We start from the raw sequence: 25,330 nt of genomic DNA on the forward strand, positions 1-25,330 counted from the left end.
TAAAAAGAGAAAAGACCAGTTTTTATTTGTCAAAAGTTAACAGCAACAGGCACATGTTTAATGAGTATGGCAAAGCCTTTTACAAATGGCTTTACACTCAAGCTTTCTCCCAAGAAGATGGCTGTTGCAACAAACTGTAAACATTATGAATAAACAGTCTTTTACAGTAACAAGGGAAATACAGATTAACTAAAAGGAAGCACCGTTTCTCTTAAACTAGATTACAGTTGTGCTTGCTATACATAAAACCATTGAAAACAAATTACAAAAGTGGGATGATTTAAGTCTAAAATTAGTCCTTAAATTTTATCCTAGAAAACATCTATTCACATCAAAAGGCCCACAAAAGGGTAACATTTCATCAAAGGGAGGGACAAGAAAACAATGCACTTTTCAAATCAAAACGAGAAGTTTGGTCACTTAGCTTTGTGCATAGTTTAAGGCATCTGGAGCAATCTTACAGCTTCACCTACCTTCCCCTCCCCCAACTGTGGCTGCTCACTATTTCACATTCTAAAACAATAAATAAAAGCTTACATTTCCAATCCTCTTCAACATGGATGGACAGAACATGCACAGCCATACATGCACAAACATGCACGCAAACACACATCCATACAGTCACAGACAACATACCTCTCACGCACTGCAGCGAAAGGGAGTTTAGTACCCTGGACCTGAAGGACACACTTCCCTATCCCACTTTATTTCAGATTGGCAAATACCCTGAGCTGATTATGGTGTGTTAAACATTCCACCTTTTTCTTGCATGTGCAGGTCACATGTACAGTAGTGAAAACAACATGCAGTGTCTTCACTGCAGTCAGAACACAGCTAGGACATTGGTGTTCCCTCCCACCCCAAGTTAAAAATTAATAGTTAAAAGAAAAATCTGCATTGCCAAACAGCACTGGAGTGAGAAGCTTGGTGGTACTCTGTGGTAAATGCTCGGTCTCCAGCGCACAGGACAAAAGAGCACACAGGAGGCTTTGACAACACCCAGAGAGAAAACAGGCAAACCCGGGAAGAGGTGCAGCCCCCAGCTCAGCTGTGAGTGGTCCTCGGTTCCTTCACCAACATGCTCCAAGGCAATTTAGAACCAGTATTTCAGAGTTGATTTGTAAACATTGAGTCTTGCTGGAGGCAGCAGAGGCTGGGCACTTCACATTTCTGTTCTCTCAGAGAGAATGTAGTGGAAGGGACAGATGCACTGTTGTATTGGACTGGTTGGATCAAGACTGCTGCTGAGATTCAAGTTTCAGGGCTTGAAGGATAACACGCCTTGAAAGCACATGGCATACCTAAAAACATCTTCCTTCGAGAATCCTTTCTGGTTCTCCTGCTGGGCTGTACTTATTTAAGGTTTCATACAAAAGCCAGTGTCTTCACTGCATATTGCTGTACATTCAGGTCTTATTAAAAAGTAGGCTCAAATGCTCCAACAGAAGAAATCTTGATAGATGATGCTGGCATCATTTCCTTGGAATCCTCAGCCATCAGAATCAGTTCTTCACCTCAATCAAGAACCATTTCACATTTCCACAGTCTTGCAGGAGGGAGTTTGTCCCACTGGTTCAGGGCTATGACAACCGATTTTCCTGAGTTAGTAACTGTGAGTTCAACTCAAATGCAGCACTGGCACCCTCACTGCTGGGCTGTTGTCTTTGCAGTCCCTTCCAGCTGGCTTTATTCAGCCCCACATGTCCGAGCATTGTCTGTGACAGCCTTGTGTCTGAAAACCTGGCCCACTCTGTAAATAAAGGCTCCACTAGGTAAGTCATAAAACCTTGAGAAACAGAGGAAAAAGAGCCATTAATATATTTCTTGAATTGACCTTTAAAACATTTAGAATGTTAATGTTCTTCAGTTCCACTCAAGTATTACCAAAATAATATTTTTAAAAAGACCCGGGAGGGGGATGTACATGTGGTTTACAAATCTGGATTTTTTTAATTCATTCAATGGTGCTCAAACTGGCCAGCATCTCCAGTCTTTCGTATCTCTATGAGCGGAACAGCCATATATCCTACTTAAGCTAACCCGTGCAGTGGCCATATCAACTCTAGGGCACTAGTACAGAACACAACTCAAGGTACATTCTCAGTGAGACAACTGCTGGCCACGAGGGATCACTAGTTACAGCTTCACTTCCTCAGGGATAGAGTATCACACCTGGCATGACAATTTTATTTAACCCAGAATTTACAATGTCCAAAACTCCTGAGAAACAGTGTAAAAATGATGAGAAATCAGTTTTTTTAAAACATGAGAACAGGACAGCACACATGTGGATTACAAAGGACAACTTGTGAGAGCTGGTTCTACCACATGGGTCTCAGAATCAAACTCAGATTTTTAGGCATGAGGGAAGAGTATCTACCCCACCAACCCTTGCCTGCCCCTGTTCTGTCTTTGAGAGTCTCACATGCACCATCATAGCTAAAGATGACCTTTAGCTTCCTTCTGCCCTCTAAAAATGGCGAGACTATAGGCATATATTGTGATGCCCAGCTAAAAACTACAACTTAAAAATACAGGCTTTATTTACACGTGTGAGATATGTGTCTTTCATGTGTGCTTGAGTGTCTTCAGAGGCAGAGGCCAGAAGAGGGAGTCAGAGCCCGTGGAGCTGCACTTAAAAGCTACCTTATGTGGGTTCTGAGATCAAAGCTTAGAAGAGCAGCAAGTATTCTCAACCACTGAGCCATCTCTCCAGCACAGCCTGCTAAATTTTTAAGTCACTTGAAAGTTTTTTCTTTAAACAGTAACTTTCTCAGGTATCAGGCAAAAAGACATTTAAGGGAGCTATATGTACTGCTCATTCACCTAGCTTTCGTTTCTTTGAACCTGAAAAGCAAACCTATTGTCTTCTGAACTCCAGCAAGAGAAAATTATCTACCAGCCTTGGTCACTGGAGCCAGCAGGGATCCCCACCGGCTCAGCACTACCCATTCCTACAAGCTGGGCCCATTTTCTGCATCTCTGACTTTGTAGTCAAGTCAGTCCCTACTCTGTTCTATAAGAAGATATTTTGTAATCACAGCAGAGGTGTTGCTGTTGTATTCTTCCACTGCATGATGCCCATGCCAGTGGTGAATTTCTAGAAGTGTTATCTTTCTGATGTATTATCAACACGCTTCACTATGTTCAATCTAAATTCTAAGGTCCTTCCCAACCCCGAATGCTAAAAACGCATTCTACCCCCAGTTCTTGAGCTTCATCCTGCCATCTTTCTCTACTTTCAAAGCTCAATATAATACACTCAACCTTCTTTCCCATGTTCTCCTGGAAGGGGAGGTGCCAACCACAGAATATATCCCTGTGCTTTCCAGTACATAGTTCCCTCAACAGTTCTAGGTACAGCAGTGATAGGCTGTGGGACAACACATCCAAAAACAAAGAATGCATGTGTGACACGTGTGCACTGTGGAAGCCTGGAGATGTGAAGGTGGCCTTTACAAGTGACATTTGAGCCTTCAAGAAGAGTCCATGAGGCAGACAGGAGGGGCTGGCAGAGCAGAGTGGGGGAACACATTGTGACAATGGTTAGGGTTTCCTCAACTGTCCTGCAAACTAGAATGAGCATACGTTGAATACTTTTTTAAAATAATTTTCTAGTCCTAGTCTTAAGAAAATGAAAATAAGTGCAATTTTTTTTTTAACCAGCTGTAACTAAATGTTTATAGTTACCAATCTGGATGTTGGCAATAGACTCAGTCTGACGATCACAAAGTGGACTCACACCCAAATGGTACTTTTTTTCTATATCTCCTATAAGTTAAAAAAAGAAAAATGTTAAGATGGTACACACCTGGTGGTTAAATCTATACTGAATACTTCCATTGTATCTGTAAATTTACTGGAAGATATTACACAATCCTCATGAAAGGATTAAACTTCCAAGTTAGTGACATACAGAAAGCTTGTCAAATTTGTATCACTGTTAAAAATGGACCAAACAGAACGTTTGTCACTAGGTATTCCTCCCAAGACTAATCCTGTCAGCATTTTCATGCTCTGCCCACATGTTCACATGGTCTCCACAGGGGTGAAGGGATGGAGTAATTTCAGAGCACTCTTTTTGCAGTGAAGCTTCCAGCCTACTTTCTGTGCAGTCACCAATACACAGGGTCACCCAGTTTCAAAATATGTTACGGGTACTGGTTAGGCACACATGAACCATGAATAGCTGTTAAAAATATAATCCATCTACCGTGAGGCTTTTATAAATGGCTGGGTTCTGATTTTATTCACATGTAACTATAACCTGCCTTGGTGGAAGAATTCCTCCGTTACTTTTTCACTCCACTGCTTGCTTAATTCCCAGTTCCGACATGGGTTACAAATATCAGCACATTTCAAGGCCATCTAGCAAACAAAATATTAAAGCTGTGTTAAGAAAGAAAAGATCTCAGTTGTACTAAGTTTAAATAGACTCCAACAATGGGGAAGAGCACTGAGAAGAGACAGGACCTGGGCTTGTAGGTTAGGGGTAGGATGTGTGTTTAATGTGCATAGGATCCAGAACCAAATAAAATTGAAAGCCAGCAAAGAGTAAAATGTTGTAAAAGAAAACTTATTGTTACATTAACTTTATGCTGTTATTGATCTACCAAGTATTTGTGCAGAAATGCTGTTAAGGATGCTTAGGCCTGTTAAACTAGAATTATCCTTGAGAATCCCAAGGAAACACAACGATTGGATCCGTCATAACATATAAACATATGCAGAGAAACCATCTACTCTTGTCCTCTTTCATGTGAGAATTCATCAGCATAAACAGTCACTGTTGCTGGGTGCCCTTCTCTACCCTTCACCAGAAGTGCTGAGTACCAAAAAGGCCAAAGCCAGATACTTCTCCAGTATGTCCTGAACGTGAGTGTGCTGAGGAACTTTTGCTATGGTACTTCATTTTTTTCCCCCTAGCATATAATTTACCCTGGACACAGTCTTTGCAGCTCGACTTTACCTGTAAAACCAAATGCCTATGTCTGCCATCATCAAGCTGTAAGTCACCTCTGTCCAGGTGAGATCTAAACAATGACAGGTACTCATTCTGGCGACTGATATCCGTGGCTAGTATCAAGGCGCCTATCTGAGTCTCCATCTGTTGCCTGGAATTGGATGAATAATAAAGAAGACATTTAGTACTTTCACTTTATTTTCTTCCTGAAACACATATTCAGAAAATGTTACAAAACCCTAAGATACTCTGTAAGTTGCTTTAAATTTGATATATAGGAAATCATTATGAAGAATGCATTTAAAAAACTATGAAAACAATCAAAATTTAGTAAAACTAAGAGTTTGCAGGGAAATACCACTATGCAAAGATTTCAAAGGAAGTGTCTTTATTCTATCAGCCAAAATGAAATTATTTGCTTAAAAGAGGGAACAATCAATGTTACACTGTTAATGTTGTTTAATAATTTCTAGTTTTCCTTGAAATTTCCTGTGTGTACAGCAAACAACTTCGTCTTGTCTTTTGGTACCTAGGACCTAAAAGTCAGAAGATACATGCAGAGAAACTGCTAGCAAGTTCAATTATCCGCTGAGACATTTTAAGAAAGATGCTTAATGAAATACTAATAAAATTCTACTCAACAGTTTAATCAAGGGGCTAGAGATGGTTCAGCAGTTAGCAGCACAGGCTCTCCTCCCAGAGGACCTAGGCTGATTTTCACCTCTCACACTGTAGCCTACCCTCACAGTAACAGCAGTTTCCCAGAGTCCCTCACTCTCCTGGCAGCAGGAACACAGGGGATGTGTGCATATACATTCAGGCACAATACCCATGCACACAGGAAAAGTCAAAGTCAGTATCTATATGTTAATACAGACAGCAGACACACTGTATTATTTTAAAAACTGCCTCATGAGAGTAAAAACACTACCCATAACAAGGTCACAGTAAGCTTATCTTTGTGTTATTCACAATAAAGAGCTGTCAACAGGGCCAGGAGCCACGTCAGTGGGAAAAGCACTTGCCTCAGGCCCCATGAACTGAGGTCATCCTCAGGACCCCAGAGGAAAGTGACAAGTGAGTGCTGAAGGCAGTCCTGAGACCTCTTCGTGTGCACCACAGCACACTTGACCTGAAGACACCTCCAACCCACACACTTTTCACACTTAGAAAAATAGGCTAAACCAAACACAACATTGGATATGTAAAATAGTGAAAGAAAGTATAAAAGACAACACTAGCAGGGTACGAGATGTTTTTGCCACTACCATCACGTTGGATGTATTTAGTTTAGTTTTGTTGTTTTTTAAATTGGGCCACCAAAATGGCCTGGTTAGTATTAAACTATTTTTTAAGCTGTTTCCTATAGTTCTTTTTATTCATTATTTTGCCTGACAACTCCAAATCTGTACATGTGAGGGCATACCTATATACCTGAAACCTTTATCAGCATTGAATGAAATGTTAGGTATACGGGCTGGAGAGATGGCTTAGAGGTTAAGAGAACTGCCTGTTCTTCCAAAGGCCCTGAGTTCAAGTCCCAGCAACCACATGGTGGCTCAAACCATCTGTAATGAGATCTGGCACCCTCTTCTTGTTAAATAATAAAGCTTAAGAAAAGTTAAGTACAATCACTGTGATAAAGATACTACTTTACTCTGTCATAAAGATAAACAGCTAATGAGACAGTCACAGTACACAAGAGGCTTAGGAATTTTCACAGAACGTTCTTTGAATTTTCGGTGTATGATTGTGTGGCTCACATTTCTGTATGTGTACTGTGCGTGTGGATGTCTGTGAGCTAGCATGTGAGAGCTGGGAACTGAACCCAGGTCATCTCCAAGAACAGCAAATGCTCTTAGCTGCTGAGCCCTTTCTTCAGCTCTATAATGTATCTTTTAAAAAGATACATTCAGTTTAACAAAACTGAAAACTATGGAATACTGGACTTTATAAACTAGTTTAATTACAAACTTTATTTCAATAGGCAATACACTTGTCTTAATCCAACTTACCTGCTTTCCAATGGCAAGTGTGAGAACAACCCAGATTCTCTCAATAAGCCCACTGCAGATCTCCAGTGGTGATTTTCCAGGACTGAGGTGTTCTATAAAAAGGGTTTCTTTGTTACCTAACAGTCATCTCTGAACATAAAGAACCATTTGTCAGTAATATTAACTTGGTTAAGCATCAACATCCATTGGAAATTTACTTTCACTACTTTTGTTTCCTCAAAACAGTAAACACTATAGAATACAAAATATTAAATTAATATTTGTGCATGTGTTTCTTTGTGGGTGGGTGGATGTATTTGTGGTGTGAGCAGCATGTACACATGCATGTGTGTGTAGAGGTCAGAGGTCAACCTTGGCTGCTGTTTCTCAGGAGCCGTCCACACTGTATTTTGAGAGAGGGGTCTCTCACGGGCTTAAGCCTCGTGGACTAGGAGAGGCTGGTCAGCTAGTGAGCTCAAGGGAGCCTCTTGTCTTAATCCTCAGTGCTAGGAGCTTAAGGACATACTAAAACCAAAACAAATCAAAAGGAATTAATTCCCTATGAAACTGAAACTGTACTAACCTTATATAAAGTTGCCAAATAATGGTTGGTTTTAATAAGGAACGGCTGATTAACACCTGGGTGATCCAGATCATGAGTGGCAGCTGCAATTAAGCTCAGCAAGATATCCCAAGGAGTTACAGAATTGGCAAGCTAAAGTGTAACAAAAGAAAAATCAATCACAAACACACTTGAAATATACTGTCCATCACTAGGAGCCAGTGGGCATGGTGGGTTTCCTGCCCTCCTGTTATCTGTTCAAGAGGACTGCTCGTTATGCCAGTTAGTGCCATCCTGCCTGCCAGGTGGTGGCTCACGGGGACAGTGTAGCCTGTGTGTTATGATGCATGGTGCTGCTGCCTGAGGCACAGGGCTTACCTGATACAGCTTCACTTTCACTACACAACTAAGACCAGCTAAGGTAGGAAACATTCTTCCTCAGAAACAAGGACCCTAAACTGAGAAACAGGTCTGTGTATTTTCATTCTACCAATGAATGGCCACATTCAGAACCCTGTTCACAATGCAACCACTCCAGAAAAGCAACTTCAATGATAGCAATGCAGTTTTACTCTTAGCAATTACTACCAAATGCAAACAGCAAAGTAACCATAATTAAAGTTTATTTTAGTTGACTAAAACGTTCAGCAATACAAATGGCCACTTTGAGTCTACTACCGCCTTTCATGAGGCACATCCCTTCTGAATTTGCACTCATTTTGCAAAGCCCAACTCCAGAGACCCACATTTTACCAACTCCTTGGTCTAACCTTCATCCCTGGCCCTGCCAAGGACTTATCTGTGTCCCCAGCCCTTAACAAGTCTGCTGTGGCTGTATCTTTATTTAGGTTTACTTTAAAATAATTTGTTTCCTGAGCTTTTAAAACCCTGTAGCCTAAGAGTAAGCATTAATCATTGACAATGCTATCATAAAGAGATGAGAGCACTACAAAAATTTCAACGAGATAATAAATACATTTAGATTCAAATTTGGCTATTTCCTTTCCATGCCAGAATAAATCTTTTTCTACCTACCTCATGTCTTAAAAGTTTGTCTCAGTCACAAGTCATGAGTACTTAACATCTAGGAAGCTACAAAGTGTCTTTAATCTTTAACATTTTTATTTATTAGAGTTTATTTACAGGAGGGATGAAACTCATGCCGTGACATGTGTATGAAGGCCAGAAAAAAGACTTGCAGAAGTTGGTTTTTTCCCTTCTGCTGTCTGGAAACTGGTCTGTGACATAGAACTTTTACCCACTGAGAACTCCACCAGCCTTATAAGGTATCTTCGGGTGGAGAATATATAGTGTTTCTCTTTGTATTGTCCATGGAAGAGGTCAGTAAAAAAGTTAAAGAAAATTATTTTCTCTTTAGAATATGCAAAACAAGCAAACTTAAAAAGTTTAATATTGGTATTAATTCTTTGAGAATTTCATACCTGTATACAACACTGTTTGTTGGTCATATTCAACCCTGACTCCTGTCCTTACCTCCTCCCAGATCCATCTCTCACTTACCCTACAAACTTTACTGTTGTCTTTTCAACCTACCAGTGCCTGTGCCCTTAGAGAAAACTGATTTTCTCTGTGCCAATAGCCATCAACTGTCAACAGCTCTTCTGCTAGGGACAGCTGTCTCTCCTTATGCCATACTAGAATGCTGACTTGATCTTATGTAGGTCCTATGGAGGAAAACATGGCTGCTCTGAGTTCATGAATATAGCATGTTGCAGGATAGTTGATCCCATTGTCAACCATGAGACTTTGAGCCTGTTTCTTGTTTTGTGTGGTTCAGCCTAATGCATGCCTTTAATCCACTAATGTTCTATTTATTGTAAACAGGTGATTATGGTGTGGCTTAGCCCTAGAACACACCTTTAATCCAAGAGCTTTCTGCACACAGGATTTAATAAAGTTAACCCTAGGTCAAAAGGCAGAGCAAGAATCCAGCTGACAGGTATTAAATAGTAAAGAGGGACTTTGAGTTGAAGGGTATTTAAGACAGCGTGGAGAAGAGCTCTTTTGTCTCTTTGGCTCTTGAGGTCTTTCGCTTTTAGCTTTTGGCTTCTTTCTCCTGGGCTGTTGGGTAAGTTAGCAGGCCTTTTCCTTCTGGACTGTCAGCTGTTAAGGCTTTTTCCTTCTGGGATGCTGGCTAAGTAGGTGAGTTGGCTTCTGAGTTGGCTGTTTTTTTTCACACCAGCATCTGGCTCCTGAGTTTTCATTTTTTGTAACAACAGTAGCAGTCCAGTCACATCCAGTAGACTTTTTTGCCTAGGCCCTTTTTGAGGTCTGGCTCCTATAGTCTTTTTGTCTCCCCTTTCTCAGGGATCCCTGAGTCTTGTACAGAAGGGATTTGCTATAAATATCCTATTTATAGGATATTTATGAGTGGTCCATGGCATTTCTCTGTACTTTGACCAGTTGTTAACCAAATGGTTTTTGAGACAGAGTCTCACATAGCCTAGTCTGGTCTTGGACTCACTATGTACCTAAGGATGACCCTGAACTTCTAATCCTCTTGCCCCTAAGAATGTTGGGATTACACATGTGTACCATCATGTCCAATTTTATAAGGTGCTAAAGACTGACCCCTACGGCTTTCCAGCAAGCTAAGCAATCTACCAACTGATCAAGATCCCAAACCTTAAAAGCACCACTTACTAATAAAGGTGAACAGAAGGTAGACTTGTAAATCAAGTTATCTCTGCTGTGGCACATAAATGAATGAACATGGTAATATACATGTAATGAATACCTAATTTATGAGTGGGCATGCAGTTATAAATAAGCCATGTTTTTTTATTAAGCAATATGATAAAGTATTCCATTCTTATGATAAGAGTAGTGTGGTAAGATAACAGAGACGTACCTTCCTGAAAGAAAATGGTAACTTAGATTTACTGCAAAATTAATAAGTGATTCCACATAACTTTACAACCTCAGCTAAAAGACGGAACACAAAAAGAAGTCAGTAAATTTTTAAAATTTCTGTGGGAGGGCTGAAGGCAGCCTGGTCGTAGAGCACTCGTCTGAAGCCTGACAACTTGAGTTCAATTCCTAGAAATTTGTGGGATGAAACACCGATTCCTAAAAGTTGTCCTTTCACTCAAACTGTGGCATGGTCATTCCCCCAATCCTACCTACTAAAATGCACAATAATAATAATGAAGTCTGTGGGCCAATCACATACTCAAAGAATAAGCATGATTAAAAGTGTAACATTTCTTAAAACTTTTACTAGAAATAGAGCTTCATAACGGATATAAGCAATTCAATGATATTGACACTATTTAGTGTGTGCATGCAATGCATGTGCACACTTGTGTGTGTACTTGCTACAGCATGCTGTCGTGTCACTCACCCAGCTTCATTTGAGACTTAGGTCTCTGCTATACTTCCCACAGCACGTGCCAGGACAGCTAGCCCATCAGGCTTCATGGACTGTCCTGCCTCCCATCTCAGAAGTAGTGCTGGGACTGGGTACTCTGGGGCACAGATGCTGCACATGCAGCTCTCACACAGGTTCTAGGGACTGAACCCAGGTCCTCATGCTCATTTTGCCTACTGAACTGTCTCCAGATCTCCTATTCATCTCTATTGCGAGCCCTAAAACACTAACCTCGAGCCATTTGAAGAGGAATGTTTATTTCAAGTTATACTTCCAGGTTACAATACAGCATCAGTGGAAGACAAAGGAGAAACACAGGGTAGAAGCTTGAAGCTTGAAGAACCATGGAAGGATACTACTTACTGGTTTGCTCAGATACTTTTCTAATAAAGCCTGACCCACCTGCCTAGGGATGGCACCACCCATATCAAGCTGGATCCTCCTACATCAATTAATAATTAAGAAAATGCCTCACAGACATGGTCACAAGCCAATCTGACTTGGGACAATTCTTCAGTAGCGGTTCCCTCATTCCAGGTGATTCTAGGTTTGTTTTGAGTTGACAGCTGAAGCTAACTATGACTCCAGCCCTTAACACACTTTTTAGAGTGTTTGCATGTAGCCCTTGAACTTTCTATCCTTTTCATACAGCCTCCCAAGTACTTAAAAGCACGAACCACTACTGGCTAGCATGGACTCTCAGAAAGACAACTTTTGATACTAAATGGATATTAACCTATAATATCTGAGTTCCGCGAGTAAGAAACTACAAATTTCTAGGGTATATGAAAGTCAGATTTCACTTGTATCTATCTGTAAAATTATCTTCAAGCTCCTTTTCAATAAAACAGAAAACTATTAAGAGGTGACATTCCTTCAGGAAAATTATGCTGTTTTGCTGTCTGCTGGCACTATGCTGACTTTCTTCTGTAATGGTTATCACAAGGGCCACCATTTTATCGTAAGATGTCAGTATCCCACTCAGCAGGCAGATTCTTATTCATTTTCCATATTAGGTAACAACATGACCCACAACTAAAATTTTAAGCCAAATTTCTTCTCTCTCATCAAAATTTCTATTTCACTGACACTTCTGTCATAAGCAGCCAGCATGTTGCTTAGGACATCAATAACTGTACACCGGCAAGCAAAGCAACCCAGTAATTACTAGTTTCTGACCAGCTAGGCAGACAGGAAGCTACTACTCAATCTGGATTCAAACTCCCGGCAATCCTGCTATTTCTGCTTCTCAAGTGCTGTGATTTATAGGTGTGAACTACCATGCCTGCCTTAAAGTCGGCTCTTATACAAACTGCGAGGGACAAGAAGACCAATATCTAAGTGCTCTGTTTTCAAGTGGTCTTGCATATCTCCAGAACAGGTGAAAGTACAGCTTTTTATGCCCTAGGACCCCAGGCTCTGCATCTGCACACCCAGTGATCTCACACGGGGGACACTTAAAAACAAAGCTACCTCTATATGAATATAGAACCCAAGGATTTGAGAGCTCTGGGTCCAATCCCATAGCTCTACAGTCATATCTGGAAAGTCACTCGTTTGATCTCACTCTCATAGAAGCAACTTCTGATTTAGAGCTGAGTAACTAACATATGAAAAGATTTGTGCAATTAGTGTCAACGGCATACCTTAGGTTCCTTTAAGTAACAGTGCATGGCCTGAGTAACATCTGCAGCATGGACTGCATTGTGGTAAGGATTTTGACTGTGGTAATCTTCTTGAATCATAACTGTATCAAAAAACAAAACCAAAACCAAACAAACTTAATTTTTACTCTACAAGAGGGACATCCAGGTATAGAAAGTGGTAATTATGAGTGATCCACATATATTTTCCATGTGGCTATCAGCTGAAATTAATTGTTCACATTCTAACAGATTTACCTCAGTTCAGCCAATCACCAGACATTTCAATATCATGCCACAATAGAGACCATGCAAAACAAACATGAATGCAAGGCCAGCTGATGCATGGCCTGCCACAACATTGTCTGTTAGTAAGCAAAATATTGCCATGTACAGCTATAAACATGTTTTAAGCTATGATCCTAAATAGTTTGTTATAGCTGACTGACAATTACACAAATTAGAATCACTTACCTAAAAATCGACGGAGTTTCACCATATCTAAATGGAAGTACTCAATCAATCCATGAAGACTAAATAAATGAAAGGTTAAGCTTACTAGACTATTTCCTAGAAAAGAAAGAGAGGCCATGTTAGAAAGACGTGCAAGGCCAGAAGGCTACTGTCCCCAGATGGAGACTCTGAGCATCAACTTGAAGCAGCATCCACGCCCACTTTGCTCTACTAAAGCCTGCAGCTCCTTACTTTGGTAGTTATACATGCTAAATGTTAACATCTTCATCTCATTCTAAGGAAAAAAAAAAAGATTTCAGCTTTCCACAAAAGAAATGAAAGATAAAAACTTTTAAGGCTTTTCAGATTTTAAGGCACCAATAATACTCAGTAGTAGAATATGGGAAAACCAACCCCAGTGAACAAGCCAGTTTAACTTTACAAGCACTTCACAGAAATGAGGAGATGCACAGCAAGCAGCTTTGGCTGCAACCTTCTGAGGTGAAAATAGTGCTTATTTTTACTGGAACAGAACTAGGTGGAGAGACAGTCACCTCAAGGTTCCCAAGACCAAAGATTTGAGTTAGCCCGAACTTTTTCTGTGCTGGAGCAGAAGATGTGAGAGCTAGTCGGGGACAGGCAGTATCACAAATATTATCACCATGCAGCTATAATGCGCATGGTCATGCACTCTCATTGTTTGGCCAGTGATATACTTTTTACTTTATAAAGTATCTGTTTAGAAGACTTTGCCATTCTTCTTAAAATTCTAACATGCTTATTTCCCATTCCTTCCCTCATGTGCCACAACCTCATACTTCACAGAAACAAAACAAAACAAAACAAAACAAACACCCCCACACCTTTCATTTCCTTTCCTTGAACACTAAGTTATCCATATTACCTCAAAGACAGATCCTGACCACTGGATACATTTCACCTTATCACCGCATGTTCGCCTGTCTCTTTTCCTTACAATGCCACAGCAAGCATAAACACTCAGACATGCTGCACACTCCCTATGACTCCATTCCCACACATGCTGCCAGTGTTCATCCTTGCTGATTTCCCACCTCTACTAGGCTTATCTTCCCTTTCCTCACAAAAACTCTCTAGGCTGTATGTACTCTATTATATTTCTCAGGATTTTATAGACTCTATATAGGACAAATATGTTACAGTAACAGTTAAACTGACTATTTTCAAGGGATTTAATCTTATAAGTTACTGCATCACAATAACACATATGATTCCAGTATCTTCTGGTCAATGATTCTTGCTAAAATATATAAACTATACAACTAATCTCACACCAAGAATTTATAATATTTAAGAGAATTAACTAACAACTCATTAAAGCACTACAAACAGAACCTATAGTTGAATACAGGTAAACACTTTCAGACTATCATGAAGGCTGGGGAAGGCCACAAAGATGGTTTTAAAAATATAGTATTATTTATTATTGTGTGTTGGCACAACCATGCATGATGGGAGTTCACATGCCACAGTGTGTGTATGTGTGTCTGTGTGTGTAAGTCAAAGGACAACTTTGGGGAATCAGTTCTCCCACTCTTACTGGGGACCGAATTCAGGTCATAAGGCTTTTGCAGCAAGTGTCTTCATTTCCTGAACCATCCTGCTGGCCAGTAAGGATCCTTTACAGACACAGATATACACAGATGTGTGGGCACATATGCCAGGTGTGAAAGTTAGAGGTCAACTTATAGAAGTCATTCTTGCTTTCTACCATATGGGTCCAGAACAGCAAACTCATGTGTGTGCTGACTTGGTTGCAAAGCCATATTGCCAGCCCCAAGATTCTTTTAAAGATGACTAGGCATATCATTTCCATATGGACAAAAATATCCTTAAATTGAATGTCAATGAGCCAGGCATGGTAGCACAGATCTTTAATCCCAAAACCTGGGAGGGAGAAGCAGGAGGAGCTCTGTGAGTAAGAGGCCAGGCTGGCCAACATAGTGAATTCTAGGACCAGGACTACAGACAAAGACCTTGATACCAAAAGAAGAAGAAGAAGAGGAAGAAGAAGAAGAGGAAGAGAAGGAAGAGGAAGAGAAGGAAGAGGAGGAAGAGAAGGAAGAGGAGGCAGAGAAGGAAGAGGAGGAAGAGAAGGAAGAGGAGGAAGAAGAGGAAGAAGAGGAAGAAGAGGAAGAGGAAGAAGAAGAAGAAGAGAAGAAGAAAGAAAGAAAGAAAGAAAGAAAGGAAAGAAGGAAAGAAAGAAGGAGGAGGAAGAAGAAAGAAGAAGGAAGAGAAAGAGGAAAGAAACTATTTCTAGACTAAAACTATCACAATATACCAAAAAAAAAAAAAAAAAAACAAACAAAAAAACAAAACAAAACAAAAAAACCAGAACAGCGAGATGTCCTGACCCTCACTGGTTTTTAGAAACTGACTTTCCATGAGTGCTTGGGCTGTAGCACAGGCTGGCTACTCTCCTGCCAACAAACCAGAGTCTCAGGAGCAACAGGCACATACTCTGTTCACATCCCTCTAAGAGGCTGTCAAGACAGCAACTGCTCTCCTTCCTACAGCAGAGCAGATGAGGTACACCTGTCCTGGGGTGAACCCCTCAGCTCTGTTTTTCCTTCCTGTCCTCTCCCCTATACATTAGAATAAGAAATACAAAACACCCTTTGACAGGAAATCAGTGGCTGGCTCTTTGATCACCTCCCCCTGAAGGGGGAGCCTTACCAGGTCCCAGAGGAAGACTATGAAAGACAGTCCTGATGAGACCTGATAGGACTGGGTCAGATGGAAGGGGCGGAGGTCCTCCCTTATCAGTGGACTGGGGAAGGGGCAGGGAAGAGATGAGGGAGAGTGGGATTGGGAGGGGCTACAGCTGGGATACAAAGTGAATAAACTGTAATAAATAAAAATTATAATAAAAATTAATTGAAATATATTAAATGCTAAAATTCAATAAAAAGATAACAAAACACCACTGAGTCAATAAGCAAGAAGGGGAAACTATGAATTTGGATATGGTGAATACAAATCATACATAATTCTAGTTTTGGAAGGAAACCATCCAGCATTCAAGTTGAAGAACATCTTTTTTCCTGCCCATTTGTTGAGTTACATTTCTTCAAAGAGAGAATCTCTGTGGCTTCCAGGGAGTTATAGTTAATTTCCTCTAAAAGCAAAGGTGGGTGGCTAACAATGGGTGGTTTTTATCTGGGACCAATTCATTTAGCCACCTTCACCACAAAGCCAGTTCAAATGGGGTGGTCTAAGGAAAGGAGATTAATAATGAAGATTGGCAGCAACTGTGGCTGACAGAGAACACAGTTGACTTCACTAGCTGTCATCCTCAGTCCCTGACTAGCAGGATGTGTACTTTTAAAAAATTAAATTTAGAAAAGAACAACCAACTATGTCAATGAATAGCAGGCATCCTAGGAGCCTAGGAATGGGGTATGAGCTATCAGTTTATGTAAGGCTAGTCTTTCAAAGTGGTATGGCTGGTATTGCTTTACCTGTATTTATCTTGTGATAATAACTGAAGTCATTTATATTGATTTAGAAAAGAAGAATTTCCCAAATAGTGAAGGAGTAAGGCCATCTAATATTTCACTGCCTGTATTAAAAAAAGAAAAAGCTCACAAGGCCTAGAGGGACAGCCAGGTAGGAGCCAGGGAGAACAACAGGACACTTAGCCACCCAAGGGCAAAAGAAAAGGAGACAGAAATTGGAAGAACAAAAAGGCAGGGATGTCAGGGCATTTTGCTGACAAAACACAATCTTACGGTTTTCACCACCTTGCCCTTCCTTCCTGTCAACAGTGTACAGGTAAGCAGGGGATGTAGAGAGGCCTTTTCTCCGCTTCTGTTGCTCACAGAAATTAACAGTGACACTCAAGAAACACTCCTAAAGTTGTATTTCTTCATCCAAAGTGAAGCAGGAAAAAGCAGGGACAGTGAATGGTTCACTGGGTAAAGGAGCATACAGATTCAAGCCTACCAAACTAAGCTGGAACCCTGGAATCCACAGGAAAGAGAACCCACCCACTTCCACAAGTTATCCTCTGACATCCACCCGTGTGCTGGAGGCGTGTGCATACACCTTCATAAATAAATGAACATTTTTAGAATAAAAGAAAAAGCAGTTAACTTCAAAGTAAAGCAGGGGACACATCCGTCATTCTTGTCAACAGAAAAACTGACTTATCTGTGTAATTTTATTAAAAATCTACTTGGACAAAAGGTACAAAGATGGTTAGTATCACCAAGAATTATGCCAAATACTTTATTTCAAATAAAAAAGGTTTCCAAATAGAGTCCAGTTTTGGTTCCCAAAGAGAAGAAAAAAGAAAAAAGCAATGCTACATAACGCTGGGCTAAGGCGCGGGCAGGGGCACAGATTAGGATAACCTGCGAGAAATTTCTCCAAACTACTCTTAAACTCTTGGAAGCCTAGTTACCACATATAAAATGCACTCTCTTCTTCAGCACGGGGAGGCAGCTCCAGAAGGAGGTTGAGGATAACAAGCTAACCCTCTGTAGAACATAAGAAAAAAGCTGGGGGACCAGAACACCCAAGAAAGAGACCAACTTGATTTCCAGAGTGGTTGTACAAGTTTACATTCCCACCAGCAGTGGAGAAGGGTTCCCCTTTTCCCCACAACCTCTCCAGCATGTGTTGTCACTTGAGTTTTTGATCTTGGCCATTCTGATGAATGTAAGGTGAAACCTCAGGGTTGTTTTGATTTGCATTTCCCTAATGGCTAGTGAGGTTGAGCATTTCTTTAAGTGCTTCTCTGCCATTCGGTATTCCTCTACAGAGAATTCTCTGTTTAGCTCTGTTCCCCATTTTTTAAGTGGATTACTTGGTTTGCTGCTTTTCAGCTTCTTTAGTTCTTTATATATACTGGATATGAGTCCTCTGTCAGATAAAGGGTTGGTGAAGATTAGTAGAGGACAATGCAGCCACTTTTGATGTGAACTGACAGACTAAGATCAGAAAGGAGAGGAGAACCTCCCCTATTAGTGGACTTGGGGAGTGGCATGCAAGCAGAGGGAGGAGGGAGGGTGGGACTGGGAGGGGAGGAGGGAGGGGTTTATGGGGGGATGCAGAATGAATAAAGTGTAATAGATGAAAAATTTAAAAAAAAGGGAAAAAAATAATTTAAGAACCTTAAAAAAAAAAAAAGAAAGAAAGAAAGAGACCAACTGGTTGACCGTGCCTTTGGGATAACTTTAAATGTTATCCCATGTCAGAAAATGCCACTGTAAACAGTCACAAGGTGAAGAAGCTGAAAATGGAAAACTTAAGACTGCAATGAGATACAGTTATTAAGATGGCAGTAATAAATGCTAATTGGCCAACCCATGATGGAGGTAATTTAATAAAAAATTGAAAATGATTTCTGTTGGCTTTTTGAAAAGTTGCTAACAAGGACAAAATGCCAGTACGAGGTACATAGCCTAAGGTAAAGACATACCACACTAATGCTTCAATGTAGGAGTCTAGTGTCCACAGTAAACTCAAGTATGTCAAATGCTTCACTTACCATTTGTTAGTCTATCAAACAGAAAGATATCAAAATTCCAATTTCCAACTTTTTCCAGCATACACTGAAATGAAAAACCAAACATTTCTACTGTAATTGAATTCAATTAACACCCACTTTCTGCAGATAGTCCTTAGCGAAGTTAACAGAAATTAAAAGTGGCTCTTTGCTTCGAGAAACACCAAGAATCATTCACCTTAATTCATTTTATTTTCTAGTTTTTGAGGCAGGGTTCCACTATGCAGCCCAGGTTAGTCTACAATTCTAGAATTCTCCTGCTTCAGCCTCCCAAGTACTGGGATTACAGGAGTGTGCTAGCACACTTGGCTTTCATTCTCCTTTTAGTTATGACCTTTGTAACTGGTTCAAAATTGTCTACAGAAATAAATTCCATTTGAAACCAAATTATTTTGTTTTTCAGTTAATTATACATAGGTCACCACAGTCTTTCAGCCTGTTCCTATGGTCTACAAACTTATAAAAATTCTGAAATAATTCACCGACATATAGCCCATATCCTGCATATTCTCAAACTAGATTTAAAAAATCTGGCAAGGATTTATAATGGCCACTAACTCACTAACAGCTGAGTAGGTGAGTTTTTCAATCCTCACACCTGAGAAACAGGCAAAAAAATAAATAACTTGCTCAGTTGGAGTGGGAAGCTGTGATGGTGATTGAGGAGTCCAACTTCTGGGACTTGGATACCCACAATGAACCCATACCCAACCACAATTCAATTATTTGTTGTCCAGGTTTTGTTTGTTTTGTTATTTTGAGACAGGGCTCTCTACATAGCTCTGGCTTTCCTGGAAGTCAGTTCAGGCTGGCCTTGAACTCACAGAGATCTGCCTGCCTCTGCCTCCTGAGTGTTGGGATTAATGGCATCCATGACCACATTTTTGACTTGCTAACCAGTTTTTAAAAAAGACTCCTGAACTATGGGGTATTTATGGGCAATTTTTAAATATCATTCTAAATTTTCAATAGATCAATCAATTAGCTCTTAGGATAATATGTACTAGTAGGGCTTGGTGGTGCATGCCTTTAATCACAGCACTCAGGGAGGCAGAGGCAGGTGGTTCTCTGTGAATTTGAGGCCAGCATGGTCTACAAAGCGAGTCCAGGACTGACAAGGATATACAGAGAAACCCTGCCTCAAAAAAACCAAATGAAACCAAAACCAAACAACCAACCAACCAACCAACCAAACAAACAAACAAACAAAAAAACCCAAAAAAGGATAATATGTACTTTGGTAAACAAATAAATCCACCAAAGCCTATATTGTGTGGGCTTTTAAAGCAAAAGCTTTTAACCCCAAAGTTAAATGGTGAATATAAAATGATGAATAAAACAGAACAAGCAACACTTGTGTGACACGTGTTGAGATTGAATCACAGTACCAATAACCAGGAATAACAGGTTACTAATCTAACCTAAAGAGAAGAGTTTGTAAGTTCTAAATCTCAGAGTGAAGAGCAATAGTTCCCACTGACTTATTAAGAAGAGAAACATTCTTTTCTTTAAACTTTAAAGAAGATACCCTGGGACCAATCTACACAAGTTTAGAAAATCTGGACTATAAAATTTAAGCAACAAATAATTTCAGATAAATTAAAATTCAAGATTATATAAAATCCCATTAGATCAAAACCAAACCCATTTACTTCAATCTTACTTAAGAAAATTCCTGTAAAGTCTTTTTAAGAATGAAGCAAGTAATTCGTACAAACACCAGTCTTAAGACTAAACTTTAAGATTATTTAACTGACAAAGATGGAAGTATCTCCTTGGCCTTTTCCTCTGGAGCCACTGGGTAAACATATTCTCAGTGACGGACAGAGCCAGCTTCCTTATCAATGGCCTTAGATCAGGTCACAGCTCCTCCTCTTCCCAGCATCCACTTCTGTAGCAGCTTAGCTGACTGTTCTGTTGATCACTCATTACTTAATGTTGTAACAAATGCAAATGTGCTCACCACTTTATCAGAAATTTTCTTTACTGTTGTTACACCTGCTTATCAACAAACAGGCGCCAAATCTGAAAAGCAGCTCAATCCAGACAGGAAAAGGTTCTCAATCAGTTTCTTGGAGGGGGCTCCCACAAACATAACAAGCAACCAGGTCGAATCTTTTTGAAGAAGTACAAACCTTGGCTTGTCCATTATAATCATCATCTAAGATGTTGAGAGAACTACGAACTGTGGCACCCCGAAAAAACCTCGAGGATCTGAGATACCGCTGGAAACTTAGCAACCTTCTGATGTTCCTGGCGGAAACTGATGCTTCAATTTCAGACTGAGCTGAAAGAAAGGAAGTAATCATGAAAAAACTGGAAAAACGAGCGTCAGCTGCCTCCGTAACACCCTCCCCTTCAAATTCCATGCTAGTACTTTAAAAGGTGTTATATACAAGCACTTACAGCTTCTCCCTTCTTTTTTTTTTTTTTGTACTGGAGCTTTGCCTGCATGTATGCATGTGCACCTGGTGTGTGCAGTGATGGGGCAGGCTGAAAGAACACTGGATTTCCGGGGACTGGAGTTAAGGATAGTTGTGAGCCATCATGTAGTTACTGAGAATCAAATCCAGGTCTTCTCGAAGGGCAGCCAGCCAGTGCTCTCACCCGCGAGGCACTTTTCCAGCCTCACACAGAAGTGTTTTTAAAATTCATTAATTTCCATGAACGGTTCTTTTTAGGAGAAGTATTTTATTTCTATTTTTAATTGAAAATTAAGAAAAGGAGTAAGGGTAGGTTCTGAGAGGCTTTAGAAAGCTACAGAAGCATCTGGACTCAGAATCAGCTTTAAAATTTAACTTTCATTAACTATTCTCATTCTGTTGCTTCAATACACCATATAAATATGAAACTTGGAAGCAAGAACACACACATCTAGTTTCAAACTACTGAAAAGCCAAATCCAGTCATACAGGTGTATTAACAATTATAATAATCCTAAATCCTAATGAGATAGTTTCAAATATTTTGAAGATAACCTTAACTAAAAGAAAAAGAACAGGGAATAAATTTGTTTATATATTACAAGGGGTCTAAAGGATAGAAATAAAAAATTCTCTTAAGAGAAAAAATCTGGGCACTGTGGCCCTTCACTGGATACAGTGTGTCCTTTCACTGAGTCTAAAACTATTTCTTCACAAAACTGTCAAAATAACTCAGTTTCTCTGAGCATCAAAGCACACGAGAGAGTTTGGTTATTAACTCTGCACCTCAGCTCCACAGTCCATTCCTTCTACCACTTGTTAAGCTCAACTTGAGGCTTCTGCTTTATCTTCTGCATGCCCTCACGAACAGCAGTCTTCTCTGTATACTTGTCTCCAATGGTTTGTATTTTAATCCTCTATTTCCTTGTTCACCTTTGGGCTCTTTTTCTTTTAAAAGGCATTTATTCAGCACCACAAGCAGACTATGACACTTAGCTATCAATAGCATCCATCTGCTTGCTAGAAATGTGATGGGAAAGTCTCTACTGTAGAGGAACGGTCTTGTTCTCTCTCCAGTTACATGTTATTATGAGTGGGCTTACAGAAGTCACATTTTCTTTACAGCACATGGTCAGTATCCAGTGTTCTTCTTTGGCCCCCATAAGCCATGACACAGCCATTCTTGACTTTCCTGGTTGCTTGCTATATGGTATGTATCCTCTCAAGGTTTTTTCACCTTCAACTCTATGATGATTAGTATTGTTAATTGGAAAAAAAAATCTAGAATCATCTGGGAGGGAGACTAAGGCCTATGTGTGCCTGTTTGGAGCCTTACCCTGACTAAGTTTACAATGAGCCCAAGAGAAGGCAGAGAAATCAGAGACAAACTTGTTTGCACACTTGTGAATCCCATAGAAAACACTGAACTGAAAGCCATAATATATATATGCAGAGCCATAGTATCTGTGCAGGTCCTGTGCTTGCTGCCTTAGTCTCTGTGAGTTCCTATGAGCTTTGCTCAGCTGATTTACAGAGCCTTGATCTCCTGGTGTCCTACATCCCTTCTAGTTCTCACACCTCCTTTTTCAAGGGGTTCCTTGAGCCCCAAAAGGAGGGATTTGATGCAGACATTCCATTTAGGGCTGAGTGTTCCAAGGTCTCTCACTCTGCATAATGTCTGGCTGTGGGTTTCTATATTTGTTCCCATCTACTACAGGAGGCAGGAAGACTATATTTTAGTGTGTGTGAAAGCAATTGCGCATGTGTGTAGAAGGTGGTGGCTACTAAGCCTTTTCTGTTTTCTACTTTTTCATAAAGAATCCTATAATAATAAGCACTGTGTGTTAATCCCTCTACATGCCTGATTTCCTTACAGTAGATCCTCAGAAGCAGGGTAAGTGAAATGGCTTGTGTCACAGTATCTAACACACATAGTCTTTCTGAAAATAAGATTTCATAAGTAAATTAAATAAATTTCCAGAACTGTCCTGAAAGAACTTCCAAAATACAATCTTATAAAGGGCTCAGAAACTATAAACCAGTAATATTCATCACTGTAACACTGCTGGAAATGTGTATTTTCTTCAAGCTTGATCACCCTCTGCCCCTTGTCATGCACACACACACACATCTCTGTAGAAGCAAGGTCCTTACACTAAGAACTCCAATACAGACATCTTCTGGGGCAACAAGTAAGAGGGAAGTTGGAAAGGCTGCACCCACTTCTCTCTCTCTCTCTCTCTCTCTTTCCCTCTCCCTCCATCTCTTTCATTATTTGTTTTTATTTTATGTGCACTGATGTCTTGTCTACATGAATGTATATGTGAGGGTGTCAGATCTTGGAGTTACAGACAGTTGTGAACTGCCAGGTGGGAGCTGGGAATTGAACCAAGGTCCTCTGTTAGAGCAGTCAGTGCTTTTAACCGCTGAGCCATCATCTCTCCGGTCCTGCATCTAGCCTTTTTTTCCCCTGCAACCTAGTTAAATCTAATGCCACTATACAGGGAGACAGCAGGCTGAATGAATAAAACCATTTAGGAATATAGGAAAGAGGAGGAATTAGGAAATGGGAAAGAAGCCAGTAACCTTCATTTGGATAATTACTAAAAAGCTTGCCCTCCGGCCAAATTACACAAAAATCCACCCCGATTACCAATGTTCAGATGAGTTCTTTCTGTGATACGAAGAAAGTCATTATTCATTTCACAACAGAACAGGCAACAGATTAAACCTGTCTTATTTAGCTTGGATCAATTACTTCCCAGGCTTTGTTCTGGTTTTCACAGTTAGCTACATTCTGATACAGCTCAGGAATGCTATTATCAGAGGATACTGGCCTTGGAAAGTACCACCAACCCCAGGGTGTAGTACATAGACCAAATGAACTATCAAAGGTAATATGCATGGGCACTGTGTCCAGGCATCCTTTCTCCATTTTTTTTTTTTTTGGTGGGGGGTGTGTGTGTCCAAAAATAAAGTGGAGAATTGTAGGCGATTTTTAAAAATACAGTTTTTTCCTCATCATAATAGAGAGTAAAGAGGAAATAAAGCCCCAAGCAAAGAAGAGAAAGGGGCTAGACATTACCAACACTGTTCCTGCCTCTCTCAAAGATACCCAAGCCACCCCCAGCACGACAGAGCTACTAGATCGAGAGCCCTTGGCTCCTAAAACGGACCACCACCTGCTGCAGTAATCCACAAGAGGGCGCCCTGCAATCACTGCCTCTGTACACAAACCACACACATTTAGGAATGTCTAGAGAAATGATTGTTGTCATTTCTGTAATTAGGTGCTTTAAGGTTTTAGCTCTGGTTTAGGGCAATACTATGCTGAACAATGATTGAATGAAAACTTCCAAATACTTTCTGTATTCTAACTTTTTCTTTCTTTCCCTTAGTTTCCCTCAAAAAAAAAAAAAAAAAAAAAAAAAAGAGTACTTGTATTTATCCTACATCTGTGGGGCAAGCTCTTTAAGAAGACTTTTAGACTTAGCCTGTATGGACAGATGGAGAAGCAGTGTTGTAGGCTGCCATGAACAATGCTGTTCAGCTGCCTGTGCTGAACTGGAGAGACAGCATGGCAGGGTGCATGTAGATGGGCTTAGAATAAAGACTCATCTGAGTTCGAATCCCTGCTCTGCCACTAGCCTTGTAATGTGAATGAAGCAGGTTATTTCAAGTGTCAGTTCTTTATCTGTAAAACTGGCCTCTGGGGACTGATGGCAGAGAACAAATGAGATAACCTAAACAATGTCTCTATACAGTTATGAAGAAAGAAGCGAGCACTCAGTAAATAGAAATTATATGTATATTATAAATGATAATTATAAAGATTATTAAATACTTTAAACTCATAACCTTATATTTTTTATTTTTAGGACCAGATTTCTTTTTCATGGTTACATATTTAATACTGAAAATCACTGTATACATAAGTACTTCAGAACTAACTGTGCGTTTACAAGATTTCAAAATAATTTCACGGGATTTTCAAATGAATATATAGTACAAGCTATATTAGGATTAAAAAGTAAGCAATTCATAATTTCAAATTAGATTGATTCTAGTAAGGATGAACTGCATCACCACTACTTTCCCCTTAAGCAAGTCTTAACAACCTTAACAACGCTGTTTTGAGGAATCAACAATCATTCTGATAATTTAATAATTAAATAACAGATACAAAACTCTTCGAAACAAGATTGCTCTATGGATTAGGTATCTCCATTTCTCAGGCTTAAGCCTTGAACTTAGCTAAGAATACATGGAATTTTTCCTTTCCTTTTCCCTTTCCTTTCCCTTTCCTTTTCCCTTTCCCCTTTCCTTTCTCCTTTCCTTTTCCCTTCCCCT

The 25,330-nt window shown here is 40.0% G+C and overlaps 1 protein-coding gene across 2 annotated transcripts in view; it reads right to left on the reverse strand.

Annotated features, from left to right (window-relative positions):
* The window catches only part of Pde7a (phosphodiesterase 7A), an 87,267-nt gene continuing 61,937 nt past the window's right edge, over positions 1-25,330 (reverse strand). Inside the window, exons 4-13 of one of the 2 annotated variants that reach the window (XM_060385742.1) lie at positions 20,693-20,844; positions 18,540-18,603; positions 13,028-13,123; positions 12,557-12,657; positions 7,541-7,672; positions 6,979-7,070; positions 4,970-5,114; positions 4,272-4,368; positions 3,691-3,771; positions 1-1,786 (exon numbers count right to left, since the gene is read on the reverse strand). In XM_060385742.1, the coding sequence (XP_060241725.1) occupies positions 1,581-1,786; positions 3,691-3,771; positions 4,272-4,368; positions 4,970-5,114; positions 6,979-7,070; positions 7,541-7,672; positions 12,557-12,657; positions 13,028-13,123; positions 18,540-18,603; positions 20,693-20,844 (1,166 nt within the window). In that variant the 3' untranslated portion in view covers positions 1-1,580. The remainder of the gene's footprint in view (positions 1,787-3,690; positions 3,772-4,271; positions 4,369-4,969; positions 5,115-6,978; positions 7,071-7,540; positions 7,673-12,556; positions 12,658-13,027; positions 13,124-18,539; positions 18,604-20,692; positions 20,845-25,330) is intronic. The other variant, XM_060385743.1, reaches the window with a different exon arrangement.

The sequence above is a fragment of the Meriones unguiculatus genome, chromosome 6 (genome assembly GCF_030254825.1).
Source record: "Meriones unguiculatus strain TT.TT164.6M chromosome 6, Bangor_MerUng_6.1, whole genome shotgun sequence".
NCBI classification, from domain to species: Eukaryota; Metazoa; Chordata; class Mammalia; order Rodentia; family Muridae; genus Meriones; species Meriones unguiculatus.